Raw genomic sequence first — 20,529 nt, 5'->3', positions numbered from 1 at the left:
AGACTCCAGAGCCCTGAGCTGGTCTGAGGCCCAGAAAAGACTGTGTTGGGGAGGGAGAGGGAGAGTAGAATGAGAGAGCCCCGAGGACCCTCAGAAGGAACCCAAGTGACGACCACATTCAAAGTCCTCCCGTGTTGCAGATGGAGAAACTGAGGCCCCTAGAACAACCCTCCAAGTAGCCCTGGCAGCCACCGCCTTCCAGCACCTTCCTAAATCTAGGTTCCGCCCATCCTTGTCCCTTTGTTTGGGCAGGAAGCTCAGTAGGATTCAATTGACTTTGATTCCTGAGCCCTGAGCTGTGCTCAGCCCTTCCTGTGCCTATGGAGATGGCTGGGATCACTGTTTCTCAAAGCACTTTGGACAAGGCCGTGAGATCCCCAACGTCAGCCCTGCTCCTGGGCTGGATGAGGGCCACCCAAAGGCCAACGGAAAAAGGCTCCGGGGAGCTGTTAACACGAATTCAAGCTCCCTGCTTCCCACCCATGGGTGCCTTGGCTGATCAGCAAAGGAGCCCCAGAATAAGCACCCAATTGCTGGAAGGGACCCCAGAGGCCACTGAGTCCAACTCCCTCCTCTTACAGTGTAGGTGACTGTGAGCAGATTAAGTGACTTGTCCAGGGTCACACAGGTCACTCCCGTCTTTTTCTTTTCTTTTTTAAACCCTCAACTCCTGTCTTAGTATTAGTCATAGTATTGGTTCCAAGGCAGAAGAGCAGTAAGGGCTAGGCAATGGGGGTTAAGGGACTTGCCCAGGGTTACTGATTAGGAAGTGTCTCAGGTCAGATTTGAACCCAGGACCTTCAGGTGGCAGGCCTGGCTCTCTAACCTCTGAGCTACCTAGCTGCTCCACCTTCCTTTTCTATAGTGATTTTAGGAAGGAAGGAAGAAGGGAAGGAGGGAAGGAATGAGGGAAGGAAAGAAAGAAAAAAATGTAGCCTTGAAGAAGCCAGCTCAAGGAGGATCATTTCCTTTTTAGAACTGCAGTCACTGGAGTGGCCACACCGGTGGGGGCTCATAAGCTACAGAAAGAGATCAGAATCAGTTTGCCCCGAGGGTGGCAGCCACCCTCCAGGGAGTGAAGCACCCCATTCCCACTTGCCAGAGCCATCCCAGAACACCGATGACTCCCACAGGCTCCTCGGGTTCCCAGGTGGGGGCACTTTGGGGTCCTGAGAGGGCTGGTGGTCAGAGGGTCTAGATTCACCTCCAGTGACTGGCAGTGACCTGAGGCAGGTGGACCAGAGGCTGCTGATAAAGGATCCCATTCCACCCACATTAATTAGGCGCCTTCTGTGTGCTGCGAAGACAGTGCTTTAAGATTTGGGTCACTGGATGGGAGCCCCCAGGATTTCAGGTTCACTTGAGATGGTCAGTTCCTCCATAACAGGGGCAGCCTTTGGCCTCTTCTAGCCTTTTGGTCTTAGCTCAGGGGCCTTACTATGGATGGACTGCAGATCTAAAGGAGCCCCTTTAGCAAATCTCCCCGATCAGCCCAAACTGTCGCTGGGGTCACCTGAGGGTGCAGAGGCGGAGGGAGATTAGAGATGAGCAGGGAAGAAGGTCCTGGGAATACTCTATGGCTGGAGGGGCAGAGGGACTGGCAGTGTGTGGGTCTAGAACTGGGCTGGGAAGTTAACTCTTTGTGTTCAATGGCCCCGTCTCTGAGCCTCAGTTTCCTCATCTGTAAAACAAGGGAGAGGAGATGCTTTAAGATCCCTTCTAACTGCCCGAGATGACCCTACTGGCCTTCCCTGAGATGGCAACAAAGTCACTAAGGGACAAAGACAACGCCCCTCCCCAATGAGGAGTGCAGTGAATAGGGAGCTGGGCTGGAAGTCCACATCCAGCGGAAGACACCGTGCGACCCAGGGAAAGTCACTTCGCCTCAGCCTGCCTCAGTTTCCTTAATTGTAAAATAATGATAATCCTAAAAGCATCTAGCTCACAGGTGAAGCGTTTGGCACACAATGGGAGCTTAATACCGGATTCTTTTCTTCTTTTTCCCCTCCCCTCTTCCTAGCACAAAGTGGGGTACTCCAGAGCTTATTGTGTCCCCAGAGAAAGGTCCGCCTGGTCTAGAAGCACTTATTGAGTCCCTGCTGTGTGCCATGCACCATGCTAGCCCCAGATTCTTGCCCTGCCCTCTGGGGGCGGCGGAGGGTCTCCATTTAAGGGGGCTGACCCTGGAGGGGAACCTTAACGGTCAGCAGAGGAGAAAATAGAGGCCCAGGGTGGGCATCGCTCTTCCTCCAGGCAGAGCCCGCTCCTTCTTATTCTCTCCTAGGGTGTCTCCTCCTCTGAGGAGCCTGGCCTGGTTTCTCTCTCCGTCTCCCTCCTCCCATATTAGTGCACCCTAAAGAAGAGGAGGGGGTCCAGGGAGGAGAAAGACCAAAGGCGGTATGATCTGAACCCAGGTCTCTGGGGGATGAGCTCACACCTCTCAGATCCACGAGAGAGGCCGAAAGGGACGGACGCTAGGACCCGGAAGATGCTCGCGTCGCAGCGACCCCCGAGGGGTCGGGGTGGGGCGGGGGCGGGCCTCACGATTGGCGGGGAGTTCAGTGAGCGGCCAATGGCCAGCGAGGGCGTGCGTATGGGGGCGGGGCGCCGGCACTATAGGGCGGCTGTGACGTCGCCTCTGCCGCTCTGTCGTCGCCGCCGCAGGTGCCGCGTGTCATCGCCGTCTCCTCCTCGTCAGTGTCCGCATCCGCCGCTGCCAGGCAGGTACCGAAGCCAGGCCTCAGTTTCCCCTTCTGTCTTGCGTCGCTTGTCCGAGGGGGAGGGGCTCTTGACCAGGAGGCCTCGGGGGTGCGGACGGAGTTGGTGCGGCCCGGCCGGGCGGGGAGCTCCCCTCCCCCCATCTCGGAGACGAGGTGCGGGCGGGAGCGGGGAGGGAGGACGAGATGGCGGTGGGGTAGGAGGGAGGACGCGGGGAAATGGGCTCATTCTTCGGGGCACTGACTGCTTCGGCTTCGTCCGAGTCCTTGCCTCTCGGGAGCCACTAGGGCCCCGCAGCGGAGCGTGCCCGGGAGGAGCCCCAAGGCCGTCCCATCCCCCCCAGCTGCCAGTCCGTCCAGGATTGCACGGCCTGAGGCCGCCTCCCCCGCGGCCCCAGCATTCCGGCTTCCTCGGAGCTCGCGGCGGAGTCCTGACGGCTCCAGGGCATCCCTGGGCTCCTGTGGGCCTCGCTTGCGTGGAGTGGGGTGGGGCGCGGCGCGGCCGGGCGCGCACACGGTCGGGCGCGCACACGGCCACTCTTCTCCACCGTAGCACCGAAAGGGAGGAGGGAGGAGGCCCCGCGGGCGGAACCAGCCAGCCCAGGGCCCCCACGCAGCCACCTCAGCCCCTTTTGGATTTCGGAAAGCAGCCAGAGAGAGCGCCGGGTCTGCGGACGGAGGTCTTGGCTCCAAGTTGGCCTCAGACGCTGTCAGCCCAAGTGACCCTGGGCAAGTCACTGAGCCCCACTGCCCTTGAGTGATGGGAAGCGGCCAGTAGCAGCGTGTGTATGAACCAGCTGCCAGCTGAGCAGGGGAACCGCCCACAGCTCCTGGGCATCTCTGGGCGCCTTGGAGAGACTTCCCGCTGCCCAGGGACTCCTGGGAGAGGCGGAGGCTGGCTGAGGGGGCCTGAGGATGCCCAGGTCTGGCCAGAGAGCTGGATTTGGGGTATCCACCAGGCAGGAGCCGCCCAGAAGCTGAGCCGTGGTGCGCTGGGCCCCCAGGATTGGGAGGTTTGGCCCAGCCCTTCTTCACAGGCATCTCTGCTTCTTGCTGTCTTCTTTAGTGCGCTGGCCTTCTCACCCAGATGGGAGACTGAGGGGTTAATCTGTGGAAAAGCCGCCCAGGTGGCCCGGTGGGTGTGTGTGGGGCCCGACCAGGACAGCCAATCGCCTGGGGCTTGTGGCCACCCCCCCCCCCTTGAAGTTTAGCCAAAACCTGTCCCGGAGGGTGCCCCAGAGGAGCTAATGTTTGACAGCTGGAGAGAGGCGGGCCCTGTGTGGGAGAGCCCTCCAGGCCTTATCCAGGCTTTTGGGCAGACTGGCCCTTCGCCCCATGGGCTAGATAATTTGGGGAGGGGGCCATCCCTACAAAGGGGGCTCCTCACAAAAACTGCCCCCAAGGCTAGTAGGAAGGGCCAGGCCCAGTCCCAGGTCCTGGGTTCAGATCTGGATTCAGGCACTTTCTAGCAGCTGGTACCCCTTGCCTAGCCCTTTACCACCTGAAGGTAAAGGGAAGAAAAATAAAAAGTTATAGAGGGACAGAGGCTGGCATTTCTAGGGAGAGAAAGGGGCTGAGGATGTAACAGAGTCCTCCTGCTTCAGCCTTTAGGCAGATCCAGAACAATTAGCCTGAGATTTGTGGCTTTCCTTTATTTTTTCCTGGGCCTGTGTGGGGGATGGGGTGGTTTAAAGTTCTGACTCCCCCTGCCTGCTGGTTTCTGGGCTGTGGCCCTGAGCTAAGCTGATTAAGGGAATGGAGGAAGCCCAGGCTCCTGTTGTACTTGGCCTTCCAGCCCCCAAGGGGGGTTGAGGGAGGTAGGAAGCCAAGCTGGGCCAGGATTCAGTGGGGTATCTTAGAGGAGTCTGAATCAAGCCTCCGATTTTAGCAGAGGAGGGCCCCGAAGCCCAAGAGGGTCTTAAGTGACTGAGTAGGGCTCAGAGCCCCAGCCGGCCCCTGATTTATTCAGGCAGCGGGCTGGATGAGGCCCTGGACGTGCAGGGAGGTGAGAGTCCCACCCAGATACCCCCTGAGCCTTGAGGGAAGCCAGGGGAGGATGGAGACTGATCCTGGCCTGTGGGGCTGGGGGAGGGACACAACACACAGCCCTCCCTGTTCCTCATTTTTCAAACAAGATGACATTTGTAGAGCCCTTGGCACAGCGCCAGGCACGTAGTAGGTGCTGTCCAGATGCTCCTGCCCCAGTCCTTTCCTGACTGACCTGACTTTGGAGCCTGACCTGGCTCGGCCCTCCTTGTGAGGGGCAACAATTGTTCTCCAAAAAGCATTTCCAACCTGCCTGACAGGTGTAGACCTTCTTTCTCCGTTGTTCCCCGCCGTGTTTGCTCAGTAGTTTCAAGGGCAGGATAGGCAGGTTCCTCCTCCTTCCTCATCCGGAGACCTGAGGCATGTCACTCCGAGACTACCCCCCCATCCCCCACAAGAAACACACAGGGTTTCCCAGGAGGCCTGAGGTGGGGCTTGTCCTGGCTCTGCAGAGCAGTGGTCGGCGTTAGGCCGAGGGTCACCGTGTCCGTTTTCCTCCCTCGGCAGGCCGATACTCCAGAAACAGAATGTTTTCCAAACTGGCCAACGTGCAGACTCTTGCTGTGTTTCGGCGCGGCGTTCACTCCTCCGTGACCGCGACTGCATCCGTGGCGACCAAAAAAACCATCCAGAGCCCTCCATCCTCCGAGCAGATATTTGAGCGAGAGGCCAAGTATGGGGCCCACAACTACCATCCTTTACCCGTCGCCCTGGAAAGAGGAAAAGGTACGAAGCCTGCTCGGCTCAGAGGCCCGGCCTTGGGGGGGGGTCGGCCCTGGAACGCCCAATACGAGACCCTGAAATCTGTGGTAAGGCAGTTGGTGTGGATGAAAAGAGGGAGGCGACCTCGCTAGAATTCATTCTGATCGTCGAAGGCTCAATCTTTGGACTCTTGGCTGTGGATTAAAAGTAGGGTCTGTTTACCCTAATTCAGAAGCAGCTTTGTGGTGCAGTGCATAGAGTGCTGAGCCTGGGGTGAGGGGTTCTGACCTCGGACCCATATCAGCTTAGTGACCCTGGGCAAAGTCACTTAACCCTATTTGCCTCAGTTTTCTCATCTGTAAAATGAAATGGAGAAGGAAAAGGCAAACTGTTTCAGTATCTGCCAAGAAAACCCCAAATGAGGTCATGAAGACATGACTGAACAATAGAAAAATTCAGGTGAACCGGTTAAAGGAGGCCTTTAGCCAGGAGCCCTGATATGTGGGCATTGCTAGTAAACTAAAAATGAACTTTACGGCATTTGTCCATTGCTTCAGCCGCCCATCATTGTGTTCGGTGTATTATTGCTTAATCCTTTTCCTTCTTTGTTCTGGCATCTCTCGTTCCCTTGAATACTCTGGTAGCAGGTACCACTTTGTGAACGAGTAGGACGAGGCCTCAGGACATTGATTTTCCCCGTTAAAATGCCAGCAGCCTTTTCAGGAATGTGTGTGTCATGTGAAAAAAGCTGTTTCTGTGTGAGCTCGTGATTGAGGCTCTGTCCCTAGACTTAATTCTTTGTAATCTCATTAAGTGAGAGTTTAACCAGAAGTTGCCCTCGTTGGTCAACAAGCCCCCTGATTTTAGGCAGTCCCTGTTGATTTGTATTTCGAGTTTATAGACAAATCCCTCACGTTTTGGGCTCCAAACTAGCTAAGATGTGGCTTGTTTTGATGCTTCCTAGGAATAATGGTGGTGGGATTCTAGCCATTCTGGTAACCTTGTACAATGATCTTTCCATCTAGGGATTTATGTATGGGATGTGGAAGGGAGGAAATACTTTGACTTCCTGAGCGCCTACAGCGCCGTCAACCAAGGGCACAGCCACCCCAAGATCGTGGACGCCCTGAAAAGCCAAGCCGACACCTTAGCCCTGACGTCTCGAGCGTTCTATAACAACGTCCTTGGCGAGTACGAGGAGTACATTACCAAGATGTTTAACTACAACAAGGTGCTACCCATGAATACAGGTAAAACCTTTCCTGGGGAGGGCTTTGCTCTGTCACATCCCAAGCAGATGTGGCAATGCTTTACAAAAAAAAAATGGATCATTTTTGGTTTTGGCTGGATTTGTGGAAACTTAATGGACATCTTTTTTTTTTTTTTTTTTAAACCTGTGGAAAAAGGGGTGGAAGCTGGAGAAACTGCCTGCAAATTAGCTCGCAAATGGGCATACAGTGTGAAGGGCATTCAGAAATACAAGGCAAAGATTATTTTTGCAGGTATGTAAAGCTTGGTGTTATTGCTCTGGTTGGGGGCAGTGATTTTTAAGCCTGAAGTGTCTGCTTTGTAGAGGACATGCTTGGTGATTGCCCTGTTATTACTAGTTCATCGAGGGTCTTATCTCGTAGATACTGTCTGAGTAGCTCATTTAGGACCATAAACTAGGGATCCCCAAGTAGACTTCCTAAGCTACTTCATTCCCAAAGGAAAAGTCCCAAGTCCTTTTCTCTTCTCTAAATGAGCAGCTCAGTAATTTTGTTGATGATGACCAAATATTTCTATTAGAACCAAAACTTTGAAAGAAATTAGCAGTTGGCTACCTTCCTCTGCTGTCCTGCCAGTCTTCTAAAATGAGGTATTGAGTGACCTCAACTTTCCAACAGCAGCAAGAAGCCAGTGGATGAGAGGGTGTGGACTTGGGTCACTTGGTTTGCATGGTCAGAGGGATCATGTGTCGTTTGTCCTGTCAGCTCTGTGGGACTTTAGAACTCTTTGGTCTGGGGTTCCCTCATGTTTTTGTCAAGGTTGTTGAAAGGTCAGAGCCTTTGTAGGGCTGAGTTTCCTTGGCTGTTTTTACTAGATGCCATTGATAAGAACAAATTTCTCCTCCTCCTTCACCTTCCCCACCCCCTTTCTGGCAGAAGAGTAGTAAAGGCTGGGCAATAGGGGTCACAGCTAGAAAGTGGCTGAGGCAACATTTGAACTCAGGTCTCCCAATTCCAGACCAGACTGTGTCACTGAATTGCTTAGCTGCCTGAATTTTTTTTTCTATTTGGAAAGGCCTGTACTTGATTACTAAGCTTGACTTCAGAGATTATTTTTTGAGTATTTATCAGGGTTCAAATATTAGGACTTTGGTTTTTAAGCTTTCTCTTGCTCTGAAGTGTGATAATGAGATTAAACCTACCCTGCCCATTTTTATGTTTAATCACCAAAGGTGTTTGTTTACACCACTTAATTCACAAGTGGGGAAGTCTAAGTTTGTGAAAGTGGGTGGTGAATCAGAATTGACTAACTGCCCCCTGGGCAGTCTTAAGCAAAGCTTGTTGTGTTTGGACACGTAAACTAAGAGGAAGGCACAGGAAGTGAGGCAAAAGAAGCACCTTTAAACGGGAGCGACAACTTCCTGGGAGGGGGTTCTGCTCTTCTTTGGCCTGGAACTGGACCTGGAGGAGCTCTGGCTGGGACCTTGGATTTGGGGAGACAGAAAGCAAACTAGGTTATGCTGGCAAATCTGAATTTGGTTGTAGTTATTCAAGGATTGGAGCCTCTGCAGCCTTTAGAGAGTTTAGAGTGATCACCATTGGTTTAGCATTATCAATAAAAGAAGATTCTTACTAAAGCTTTCATCAATCAGTTTTTAACTTGTGGTCAACATAATTGTCTTGATCTTTTGTTTAAAGCAAACCACTTGTGTGCTGATTGCTTTGTCCCTCAGATTGCATCCAGCCTTTTCTGTAGTAAAAGGGCAAAGAGCTGTTTTCACCTCTTTTGAAAAAAGCTGCTGAGAGTCAGCGGGCACAGAGGCCAGTTGTTGGCCCTCGATCCGTAGGAGCACTTCTGTGGAAGAAAGGGTAGCGAAGGCAAGGCTGGAGAGGGGTCTGCCCTTTAGACTAGTGAGTGCAAGTCTTCTAAGACCTATTCAGAAAGCATTTTTTAATACCCTTACCTGCCATCTTAGACTCAATCCTGTGTATTCGTTCCAAGGCAGAAGAGCAGTAAGGGCTAGGCAATGGGGGGGGGTGGGGAGTGACTTGTCCAGGATTGCCCAGCTAGGAATTGTCTGAGGCCAGATTTGAACTCTCCTCTAGGTTTGGCCCTCAATCCATCGAGCTGCCCCCCAGAAAGCATTTTGAAGTAGATTTTTGAGATAAAGACAACAATCCAGATGTTGAATTTAAGGGAATGTTGGGGCTTCATAGGTAGAGAAACGCAATTTTGAGATTTTAGAAAATGCCATTGAAGAATGTGATTGTGAGGCTTCCTGGCCCTATTCCTGATTTATTAGATGAGCTCATTTTAGAATAGAGATAGATGTGCTTCCATTTAGTTCAAACTTAATATAAGAACTTCCAGAAAAGCTGCAGGATTTGTAGAGTTTATCTGATTTTTTGAGTTCGTAACTGTGTGGTGCTTTTAGATTCTTATACAGAATGTAGGAGCGGCAATAATAGTGGGCTGTTTTGTCATCTTTCAGATTGAGACGAGATGTGAGTTGGGGCATTCTCAAAGGCAAATGACTAGATTTTGAAGTTCATGAAATCCTTCTGAAGTTCAATGGTTTTTCCGATTATCCTCCCCATAGAAGAGGCTTTTATTCTAAGATCTGTGCTAGGTTGGGGTAGTCAAAGGCCTATGATATTGCACTTGACTTTGAGCTCTCTTTGGCTGAGAGAAGGAATATATGGGAGAGATGAATAATGCCCGAGGGTATTGTGTTCTGTGCCAAAGCAGCATAGGTTAGGCACTTAGACTGCTTGTGGCAGATTTAATTATTTGTAGGAGCAAGAAAACTAGGCCTGAAATAATTTCGGGTTTGTAAGATTCATTCTTTGAATTACATTCAGGTTTCAGTTAGATTCCTGGTTCACAAATCCCATTGGAATCACAGATCATTGGAACTTTAGGATTTTTTTTAACCTGAATTTTTTAGAATCTGTTTGGGGGAAACTGTCTATTGAGATGTTTGGATTTTGTTGAAATAATGAATTTTGTTTTTCATCTTTGCAGCTGGGAACTTCTGGGGTCGGACTTTATCTGCTATCTCTAGTTCGACTGATCCATCAAGCTATGAAGGCTTTGGACCATTTGTGCCGGGCTTTGAGATCATCCCGTACAATGACCTGCCTGCCCTTGAGGTACTTTTGCAACAGCTCCTCCAGGGTCACAAGGTTTTGTAGTCTGCAGCCCGCAGGTCATTGTGGGGGGAAGGGACAAATCTTTGGGGTCTGGGCATGTCCTTCTGCCTGTTTGTGGGTGATGAACCCTCATCTAGACTATTGGCAGAGTAGTTCTCAGGCCAGAGTTTGGGGTTTGAGCTCTGGACTTTCAACTAGAAGAACACGGAGGCTCTCGGATAAGCTTTACCAAGCCCCTTGTAGGAGTCTGCGTTGTCCTGAGGTGTAACGTCTAGTCATGGATCATGTGTGTCCTGAGCAGTCCCCAGTGACCAAGCCAGGTGTGACCGACTGAGAGAGAGCTGGCAAAGCTAACGTGAATTTGCAGATAAATAAAAAGCGTCAACCCAGAAAGGTTGACTGTGTAACATTTTTTAAAACCACATTTTCTGGGGCATAAAGAACTTGGACTATTGGGGACCCTTCAAATGGAATCTCAGTCAAAGAGGAAGGGGAAGGTTTCTCTGAAACTCTTAGGGAACTGGGACATGATTGAATTTATAGTTTCTCGGGAAGATGGGCCAGTCGTGCAGGTGTTCAGCAGAGAGGGTGTGTGTAGTGATCTTCCCTTGTTTCTCTCTGCCTCGAGCCAGCGTGCCCTCCAGGATCCCAACGTGGCGGCCTTCATGGTGGAGCCCATTCAAGGGGAAGCTGGCGTCATTGTCCCTGATCCTGGCTATCTCTCTGGAGTCAGAGATCTCTGCACCAAGTTCCAGGTAAGGAATGCTAGCTGGGGCTCACGAACTCTCCTCTGTGTTGGGCCAAACCTGTCAACTTCCTCTAAGAGAGAGGCAGGAGGCTGGCTACCAGGGCTTCCATCCTTGTTCAGGATGTCCTTATGGGAGATGGCTCTGGACCATGTTGCGGCATCCCTCTGCTGCCCTGATTCTTGGCTAACCTTTGCTGCAGGGAGCTATAGACCAGCCGCAGGCTGCTTCAGGCACTTAGACCCCTCCCCCCTCCCCCCAGGCCTGGTTTAAAAATAAGATGGATGAGAGACTCTCATGGAAAGAAAATTGGCTCTGTTGAAATTCATTGGGAGGGTGTTTTGCTCTTTCCCCAGCATACTTGTTCTGACCAATGAGCTCTGTCCTGGAAACGTGAAAACTTCCAGCTCTCTGTTGACCAAAGATGCTTATTTGAGATGTAAACAAAACAAGCCCCTCAGTTTCCCTAGTTTGAGCTCTTGCTACTTGTGGGCACTCAGTTGCTTTAAGGTCAAACAATTTGACTTTTTACAGAGGAACCTGAGTTCAGAAAATCAACCTTAGAAGTACAAGTTGAGGTTAGACAGGAGTCTGAGAACATTGTGGAGCTGAGCAGCTCAGTGTGAGTGGGTGCTGTGCGAGGCAGCCAGGCTGCAGGAAGAGGAGAGACATCGATTGTGGGAAGAAAGGAGTGCTAGCTAGCCCTGCGGCCCCTGGCTGTGGTCAGGCCCCCCTGGGGGAGAGAGAGGGCAGAGGGATGGGGTTCAGCTTGGGGCACGGCCCTTCTAGAAGTCCATCAGTGGTGCTGCTGAGTGTCTACAGGAGGGGAATCCACCTCAGACAGATGCCAAAAGGTATTGGTATTGTCGATTTGGGGGAATGGGAGAGCTATGAGAGAGAGAGGTTTGTTCTGTTTAGTCCCAGAGCACAAAATAAGAGTCAGGAGGTGAGAGTTGTTTGACAGGATAAAAAATTCCTCTAATTGCTTGTCGGTTCAGGGAGAGGGGGCAGGGAAAGAACACGAATCATGTAACTGTGGAAAAATATTCTAAATAAATAAATAAATTCGTATAAAAAACCAAACAAACTTGTAGGCCCCCAGGAGTGAGAGCAGACCACAGTAAAATCAAAGCCATGGCCTGGCCAGAATCACTCCTCACATGAGCCCCCCAAAACCCTTCCTAACTCCTCCCTGCTGTACTTTGTAAGAACTGTATGTTCTTCCAAGAAATTACTGATGCAGGAATTCTGTGAGAAGCTTGGCTAGATGGTTACATATTTACCTGTGGTTTATTATCCTATAGAAAATTCTGTCTAAGCTTCCATGAGGGTAAATGAAGTCATTGCACTAAGACTGTAAATCATTACTAACCATCGTCCCTGGAAAAAGCTTACCTAATCCTTTAGCCTACATCGCTTTCTCTATAAGTACCTTCCTGAAATCAATAAACTTTGTCATTGATCAGCAAGAGGCCTTGAGTCTCTCTGGAAGTCTGTCTGACCCTCCTGGTCCCAACCTCCTTCCTTTTATCCCATTCTGTGATCCACATATAATTTGGCGAGCCAGACTCGCCACAAACTCCTCTAATCTTTATCCATTCCTTCAATTTCATCGGGATTCAGGCTGAGGAAAACTCCTTCCACTCAGAGTGCCTGTTCTGCCGCCTCTAGTCAGAGAGGCTTCTTCCCCTTCTCCGTCCATCCCTTGACCACCCTCCCCCTGGGCTTGGAATGAATTTCCTCACCTCTGTCTCCTGCAGTCTCTCTTCTTTCAAGTTACAGCTCAGGGACCTTCAGCCTCTCCCAGCCCCCAAAGAGCTTCATATTTGGTCTACACATACTACTTAGGTATTTGTCCAGTAAGCTCCTTGAGCAAGGATAGATTCATCTTATGTGTCCCAGAACCTCGCCCAGTGCCTGGATTGGTTATCTTGTTTGCCTCAGTTCTGGGAGTCCGAAAAGGCAGGCACTCTTAGCCCTATTTTTCAGATGGGGTGGAGATAGACACTGGAGTTAATTGATTTGGCCTAGGTCACAGAGCTAGTACCACCAAGCTGAGTTCCAGATTTCTTCCCTCTGGTTTTGTTGTGAATTTGTCGATAGTGCTTGTTTGCACATAAAAGAACGTCGATGGTGGCTTTGGGGCCTGAATGGTCTCAGAGGCCTCATCCACTTTCTGTGTAACATGGATGCTGGGTGCTAAAGGTGTGGAGGGCAGTCATCGTGGCTGATGTTCTCGTAGCTGTGCTTCCCGCTGTCCGGGCACAGGGCTGTTATTTGAGGAGGACTGATAGCTGACCAGACCCAAGTAAGGATTGTTTTGGAAAGACTAAGGAGCTTCTCTGGGTGACCAGAGGGGTGATGAGTCATTCAGGAAGGAGAGCTAGTTTAGGGGAGAAATGAACTCAAGACAAGGACATGTGTCTAGGTGGAGAGAGGTGCATGACATCCAGCTGGATGTGGGCGAATGGAGTACCAAGGGAGGTGACATTGGCTGACACCATAGATGGGTGAACCCTAACCCTCTCTCTGCAGGCTTCCATCTAGCCATCCAACAGAAAAGCAAGCGCAGCCAGCAAGGCTCTTCTTCTGCCAGCCTCCCCTTGGCAAGTCTCTCATTCTGGGCCTGGGGACAGTGGCCTGCCCTTGAGGCTCCACTCAGTGCCTCCTGCTAGAATGTGTGCCTGGTGCCCAGGAGGTACTTGATTTTTATCTTTAAAAATATTTTATTTATTTTTTAAAATATTTTTCCATGCTTACATGATTCATGTTTTCTCACTCACCTCTTTCCTTCCCCTTCCCGGAGCTGATAAGCAATTCCATTGGGTTATACGTGTATTATCACTCAATACCTATTTCCATATTATTCATATTTGCAGTAGAATGATCTTTTAAAAACAAACCCCACATTCTATACCCATATAAACAAGTGATTGATCCTATGTTTTCCTTCAGCATTTCTGCTCCCACAGTTCTTTCTCTGGATGTAGAGTGTTCTTTCTCCTAAGTCTCTTGGAATTGTCCTGAGCCATTGCATTGATACTAGTAGCAAAGTCAGTTACATTTGATCGTGCTACAATGTATCCGTCTCTGTGTACATTGTTCTCCTGATTCTGCTCCTTTTGCTCTGCATCAGTTCCTGGAGGTCTCTCCAGTTCACATGGAATTCCTCCAGTTTATTATTCCTTTCAGCAAAATAGTTTTCCATCACCATTATATGCCACAATTTGTTCAGCCATTCCCCAATTGAGGGATGCCCCCTCCTTTTCCAATTTTTTTGCCACCACAAAGAGCGAGGATATGAATGTTTTTGTACAAACATTTTTTTTATCTCTTTGGGGTACAAACCCAGGAGTGGTAAGACCGGATCAAAGGGCAAGCAGTCTTTGAAAGTCCTTTCAGCATAATTCCAAGTTGTCTTCCAGAATGGTTGGATCCATTCACAGCTCCACCAGCAGTGTATTAGTGTCCCAATTTTGCCACATCCCCTCCAACATTTATTATTTTCCTTTACTGTCATATTGGCTAATCTTCTAGTTGTGAGGTTGTTTTGATTTGCATTTCTCAGAAGGTACTTTAAGAGGTTTGTGGAATTGATGTGGTTCAACCCAGATTGAAACAAATACTTGTAATTCTTTGCCACCTGCTCCAATGCCTTTGCTGATCTCTTTGGGGAGTGCCTGCATCCACCATGATTATCTCTTCTTAAATCTGCCACATAGCACTTGTTAAATGTCTCAGGCCTTCCCATTTCCCTTTGGTTGCTTCCCCAGCTTCCTTCTTTCATCTCCTCTTTAAGATAGTTTAGAGGCCAGGCAGTCCAGTGTCCTCACTTTACAGATGAGCAAACTGAGGCACAGCAAGGTGATCAGGCACCTGAGTCCAGTGGGGCTTCTTTCTGGTGCCACCCTCACTCTGAGAAGTATGTGCCCCAGGCTTCAAGGTTTCCCATCTTAGCCTTGGTCATTGATAGGAAAGGTCCTCTTCTCTACTCAAACCAAAGCTTTGGTTTGGGGAGAGTGGTTTTAGCCAAATGGGTCTAACTAGTTCATACTAAAGTAAGAATGACTAACACCTTTAACTTTCCCAGCAGGTTTTGCTTTTCAAAAGATTTCATTAATCCAAATAATTCTTTTGCTGGAAAAGTACCTTGAGATGTTTTTAGCAAGAGACCTACCAGCTTTCCTTCTCTCTCCTTGGGACTTACCAACTCTTTCCAAGACTAAAGGGCAGCTAGGTGGTGCAATGGTTGGAGCATTGGGCTTGGAACCAGGAAGACTCATCCTCCTGAGTTCAAATTTGGCCCCAGACACTAACTAGCTGTGAGACTCTGGGCAAATCCCTTCACCCTGTTTTTTTCCAGTCCCTCATCTGTGAAATGAGCTGGAGAAAGAAATGGTAAGCCACTCTAGTACCTTTGCCAGGAAAACCCTAAGTAGTCATGGAAAGTCATACATGTCTGGAACAACTGAACACAGCAACCTAAGACTAAAATACCTAGAACTTCTCATGCAAAGGTAGTTCTTAAGAGACACATCTCACCCTTCTTTCTCTCCTTTTCATCTTAGGGCTCCAAAATGGGGCTTGTGGCCCAACCCTAAAGGGGGAGGGTGGGAGCAGCTATTCCTGGAGAAGAAGCTGAGTTATATCTCACTGTCCCTGCAGTAGCCCCTTGTGGGGGTCACCTCCATCCTGCCCCCACCACACTACCCTTTTCTGCCAACATTCCATTACATTCATCCACTATAACTTGTCTGGCCATTCCTCAGTTGACGAGTGCCTAAAATCATTGTGGAAACTGGGGGAAAAACTTGATTTTCAGCAAAATTGCTGGGGTGTCTGGGAAGCAGTTTAGCAGAAAATGGGGAAACTTTGTCTGATGTCTCCTTTTGATCCAAATGAACGAGTAATCCAAGTAATCCTCATCTTTGCTGATAGCTTGTAGTCCTTGTTTGGTGAGACATTCTCTGCTGAGCACCTCCATTTCCCAGCTGTCAGCTAAGCAAAGAGAATAGATTATTGTGAGTGTTTACAGTTAAAGACAAAGTCAGTGAAGCTGCGTGAGGAGGAATGTCGTTCCTTGAGGTTGTAGGCATTGACGTTGGCTAGACCCTGCTGCCAGGCCACCAGCGGTCAGAGGGCTTTGTCAGAGCCTTGTCCTGGTCACTGAGAGTCCCGGAAGTGAAGCAGGTCTCGGGTTTCACCCTGAACCCTTCAGATCCCTTCCAAGGGGACCAACAGGAGCAGCCAGCGTGCTGGGTTTGGGGCAGGATGGGGCACTGATGGCCCTGGTGAGTGCAGCCTGCCAGTCTGGCTCTTTGGGGTTTGGGTGAAAGGGACCCTATCGTCTGTCCTCTTTCACCCAGCAATTCCATCCCGGGACATGTGCTGTGGGGTTGGGGTGGGGGGACCAAAGGTCAAAATAAAGGTTTAAAACAGAATGAAATATTGCCAACAATTGGAAGGCATGGTGGGAGCCCGTCAGTTAGGGAATAGTTATTCTATGGTGTGAGAAGTCAAGTCAGCAGCATTTATCGAGTGCTTGCTGTGTGCCGGGCTCTGGGCTAAGTTCTGGGGATACAGAGGCAATCAGCTCCTCGGGGCAGCATGAGATTGGCTTTTAGCCGAAGAGCTGTCCGTCCTCTGAAGTCCTGAGGACTTTGCAGACACCCTGCTCTTATTCTGTACTTTGGAAGCTGACCTTCTGAACCCCAGAGGTACCTGCGACATTTACTCCAGTGACAGCCCATCTTCCCCGTTTGGGCCCACTGGTCTGGCCTGTCTTCGCATTGCTGGCTCTCCCCCACCTGGGTGCCAGCCCAGCCTCTTTGTGGGCCGAGTACCCTGGAGCCAGGCCGGCACCTCGCCCCAAGTGTGTGCTGAACCCCTGAGGAGCAGGTTTGGGGGCCTCGGGCTCTCTAACTAAGGACGCTTTGTTTTCCTTTAGGTTCTCTTCATTGCTGACGAAATCCAGACGGGATTAGCCAGAACGGGGAGGTGGCTGGCTGTGGATCATGAAAATGTCAGGCCTGACATCATCCTCCTTGGAAAGGCCCTTTCTGGCGGCTTATACCCAGTAAGCGCAATCCCAAAGTAACAGTCACAGTAGCTCATGGCCGAGGGCTGCACGTCGAGGGCCCCTTCGCTCCGCCAGGACCAGCAAAGGGTCTTTCCTTGGGTTTGAGGTGAACTCGATCCATGTAGGCTTGTGCTGGAGGATCCCTGGGAGCTCTGCTCGTTTCCATGGTGGATTATTGGAGGGAAACCGAGGAACACGCGGCCAGGGAGCTTCTAGAGAAAACGAGTCATTTTTGATCATTCGCGAGTTCTGAAATGCAGGAGTCTTGCTGAATGGGGTAAAAGCCCCTGAAGCGAGGGGGCTTGGTTCCCGCAGAGCCCGCTTCGGGGTCTTCTCAGCAGGGAAGAGTCAGCTGTGCTCAGGGGCGCCTCCAAAAGAGGCTCGAAGGCAGCGTCTGCTGTGAAGTTCGTTTGTGCTGTGTCAGCCTCGGCCCAGAGGGCCCACGATCGCCCCTTAACCGTTGGTCTCCTCCAGAGGGATTTTTGCCCCCTGCCAGGAGCCTGGGTTGGAGCTCCCTCTGATGGTGCCTCTTTCCTGCTAGGTATCGGCTGTGCTGTGTGATGATGAAATTATGCTGAGCATTAAACCAGGCGAACATGGCTCCACGTATGGCGGCAATCCGCTGGCCTGCCGGGTGGCCATGGCGGCTCTGGAGGTAGGACTGCCGGCTTCTCCTCTGCGTTTTCCAGAGCGAAGAGATGGGCGGCCTGGATGGTAGCTGATAAGAGAGGCCGGGCCAACGAGGGGACTCCCCACTGCAGGTCTTCACAGGCTTAGGCCAGGCCCAGAGCTGGTTCTCGGGGTGCCGTCGGGCCATTAAACTGCCCGCACGTGTTCCTGGCTGGGGAGCCGCTCCCCAGAGGACGTGGTCAAGCCAGAGCTCTGACTTGTTCTCAAAGGACCAGCTCGTGCTGAGCAGCGCCAGCCTTGTAGGACATGATTTACTCCCGATGGGGCTCAGCGTTTAGTGGGGGAAGATGAGACGCACACAAATGGGGAATCCAAAGTAATACTGAGAAATGCCCAAGAGAGTTCCGAGCAGGGGGAGGGAGACCTCGACAGGCTGTACGTGGCGGTGAGGACCAGGAAAGGCAGGTAAAAGCATGAGCAGAGAGAGCCATGGGGAAAGCATCGGGAGGAAAGCCATGTCCGACGGGGAGGGCCGGAGGAGTCTGGATCCTCCTCAGTGGCTTAACAGCGTGCTGGAATGTGGGCACAGCTGGGTTCGGGGAAGATCCATTGAGCAGGCCTGGAGGGAGGGAATGGATCGGGGTGGGCAGAGGGGCCCCCTTCCTTTCTCTTCCCGTTTCTCTTGGCCCTCCCTTTAAGGGTGCCTCTTCTGCCCCTCTTGTCCTGTCCTTCATCACTAGCCAAAAAAGCCCTCACTCTCCTTTGTGTGTTTTTTAAAAGGTTTTGGAAGAAGAGAACCTCGCTAAGAACGCGGACATGATGGGGACCCTCTTAAGGAACGAGCTGATGAAGCTGCCGTCTGACATCGTCACTGCTGTGAGAGGAAAAGGGCTACTAAATGCTGTCGTGATTAGAGAGACTAAAGGTAGGGCAGGGCGGACGTTTGGGATTGGGTATTTGTGAGGGGCTTCCAGAGGGCATCTTCATATTACTGCAGTCTGACTGTATTTGGAGTTCACTTGACTAGCCCGCCCCTGACCATAGGTAAGCCTTTGGGAGGAAACTCTGAGAGGATTGTGACCTCTATTTTAAGGTTTTTGTCCAAAGAGCCTCAGAATGTTTTCTTCATTGAAGATTGATGAACTACAGTAGAAGGAAGCTTTAGTTTCTTACTTCTCATTGTATGCTGCTTCTCCCCTTCCTCAACTTTCGTGGGAGCCTGGGGCTTTCCACAGCAGCGTCCAATCATTTGGGCTCAGTTCTGACAACTAGCATTTTCAGGGTAGAATTCTGCCACCTTGTTTTTTAAAGCTGCTGAAATCTTGTTTTTACGGTGCTCTTAAAACCACTTAGTGTTCAGATGATTAGTTTGGGAGCAGCTGGCGACTCAGTGGATAGAGAGCCAGGCCTGGAGATGGGAGGTTCTGGGTTCAGATTTGGCCTCAGACACATCCTGGCTGTGTGACCCTGGGCAAGTCACTTACCCACCATTGCCTTGCTCTTCTCTTCTGCCTTGGAACTAATACATAGTATTGATTACGGGTTTTTGTTTTTATTTTTTTAAAGAAAACCTTAGCCATGGAAAGGAGAATGTTGACTAATATAACTCACTGTGAGATGTGAACGTGAGGTAGCGATTGGAGGCCCCAGAGAAAGCGGGCTCCTTGCTTAGAGCCACTGGCGCAGCCCCTTCGCCGGTCAGGGGCCTCGTTCCTTCTCAATTCGTTCTCATGTTTCTGTGTTTCCGCTTTGTGGCAAACACACCTTTGTGGCCTTTGGCCGCGGCACCTGCGGGCTCGATTTGCCGCTGTCGAGGACTCTGCCCAGGCTATCAGCACGCCAGCGAATTGCCCCGGCCCCTTTATGGCAGGTCGGCCTTGGGGCTTGTCGGCGGCTTCATTGTCTAGGTCGAGGCTGATCTTCACAGAGTCACCGGGTTGGGGGACTTTGCTCCATGCCGCCATAAAGGAGCACCGAGAGGCCGGCCTTCGATAACGGCCCTGTGGGCACTGCCGTGTTCTCTTTAGATTACGACGCCTGGAAAGTGTGTCTGCGTCTCCGGGACAACGGACTTCTGGCCAAGCCCACCCACGGCCACATCATCCGGCTGGCGCCGCCCCTGGTCATCAAGGAGGATGAGATCCGGGAGTCGGTGGAGATCATCAACAAGACCATCCTGTCCTTCTGAGAGCTTTTGTGTCCGCGTCTGCTCCTGCCTCCGGGCAGTGGCGTGCGTGCGTGCATGTGTGTGTGTGCTAGAGAGCCTGCGTGCTCGCCGAGCGCCCAGCCAGATCCACTCCCGTGTGAAAGACTTGTTTTTGTAGTTCCTATCTAATAGAGCGAAAATTGAATCACCTGCAATTTGCTGTTTAATGTCACTGAGAAATTCTATTCAATTAACTCTTGTCTTCTTTCTAAGCCGGACGGCTGACCTGTATTTGTGTGTCGACATCTTTAAAATGCCTGGAAGTGTTGAGCCTCAAGTGGGATGCGTGGATGCTTTTTCCGTAATCATGTTACCTTTCCTAGAATGGTACAAAAGCTTTTGTCTCTGAACCGTTAACTCCAGGGGGCTCGAGGAGAAGACTTCAGGGTGCCTGGAGGAAGGCCCGTGGCACCGCTCTGGGGTGTTTGCTAGGCCAGCTTCAGAAACCGGAGACATTCCCGTATCTTCTGTGTGGGTGTGTTTGACCGTCAGTTTAAAGCAGTGGCGAGAATGGAGTCTGTCCTTCTCCTGCTGCTGCCTTTTCTGAAGCTTCAAAATCATGTTTACACTAAAAATAAAGCCTTTATTTAAGAGCTCTGTGATGGTATGCCGCCTCCCTACTACTCACCTTAGCTTTCTCAGCTGCCTTTGTGCCGCTCTCTGTGGAGAAGGCCCTGCACCCCACGCGACGAGCATTTTGGAATGGACGAGAGCTAGATGGGTACCCAGAAATCTCTTGGTTGTCTTATTTGTCCCTTGAACAATCTGGTGAGGTAGATGCTATTCCCATTTTACAGATGAACAAACAGGCTTGAGTTGAGGGACTCATTTGGGGTCTCAGTTCAGAAGTACCAGCACTGAGATTTGAACCCAGGTCTTCTTGAATTCCAAGTCCAGGGCCCTAGATATTGTGCCACATTGCCGAGGGGACTACTTACTTGACGGACGCTGCACCCTTAGCCAAATAAAGCTGGAGGAGCCAGGTTTCTACATCACAATGACAGTACCAGAGCTTAAAAGTGGCTGCCCCACGGGGAGATGA

The 20,529-nt window shown here is 50.9% G+C and overlaps 1 protein-coding gene across 2 annotated transcripts; it reads left to right on the top strand.

Moving 5' to 3' along the window:
* Window positions 1-2,654: 2,654 nt before the first annotated feature.
* Window positions 2,655-20,080, top strand: OAT (ornithine aminotransferase). 2 transcript variants are annotated; one of them, XM_044659231.1, is made up of 10 exons: window positions 2,655-2,724; window positions 5,271-5,489; window positions 6,491-6,715; window positions 6,872-6,967; window positions 9,699-9,826; window positions 10,459-10,581; window positions 16,520-16,648; window positions 17,193-17,306; window positions 18,062-18,206; window positions 19,309-20,080. In XM_044659231.1, the coding sequence occupies exons 2-10, from the start codon at window positions 5,291-5,293 to the stop codon at window positions 19,467-19,469; spliced, it is 1,320 nt and encodes a 439-aa protein (XP_044515166.1). In that variant the 5' UTR covers window positions 2,655-2,724; window positions 5,271-5,290; the 3' UTR covers window positions 19,470-20,080. The 2 variants fall into 2 exon arrangements, with proteins under 2 accessions (XP_044515166.1, XP_044515167.1); XM_044659232.1 differs by having other exon boundaries at window positions 2,660-2,720.
* The last annotated feature ends 449 nt before the right edge of the window (window positions 20,081-20,529 follow it).

This window comes from Gracilinanus agilis, chromosome 2 (genome assembly GCF_016433145.1).
Source record: "Gracilinanus agilis isolate LMUSP501 chromosome 2, AgileGrace, whole genome shotgun sequence".
NCBI lineage: Eukaryota > Metazoa > Chordata > Mammalia > Didelphimorphia > Didelphidae > Gracilinanus > Gracilinanus agilis.
This window is presented reverse-complemented; position numbering and strand designations above follow the sequence as displayed.

Coding starts and splice junctions, on each gene's coding strand:
- OAT (XM_044659231.1), top strand. CDS start 5,291: ATGTTTTCCAAACTGGCCAACGTGCAGACTCTTGCTGTGTTTCGGCGC. Junction 16,649..17,192: donor TTTCTGGCGGCTTATACCCA/GTAAGCGCAATC, acceptor CTTTCCTGCTAG/GTATCGGCTGTGCTGTGTGA. Junction 17,307..18,061: donor TGGCCATGGCGGCTCTGGAG/GTAGGACTGCCG, acceptor GTTTTTTAAAAG/GTTTTGGAAGAAGAGAACCT.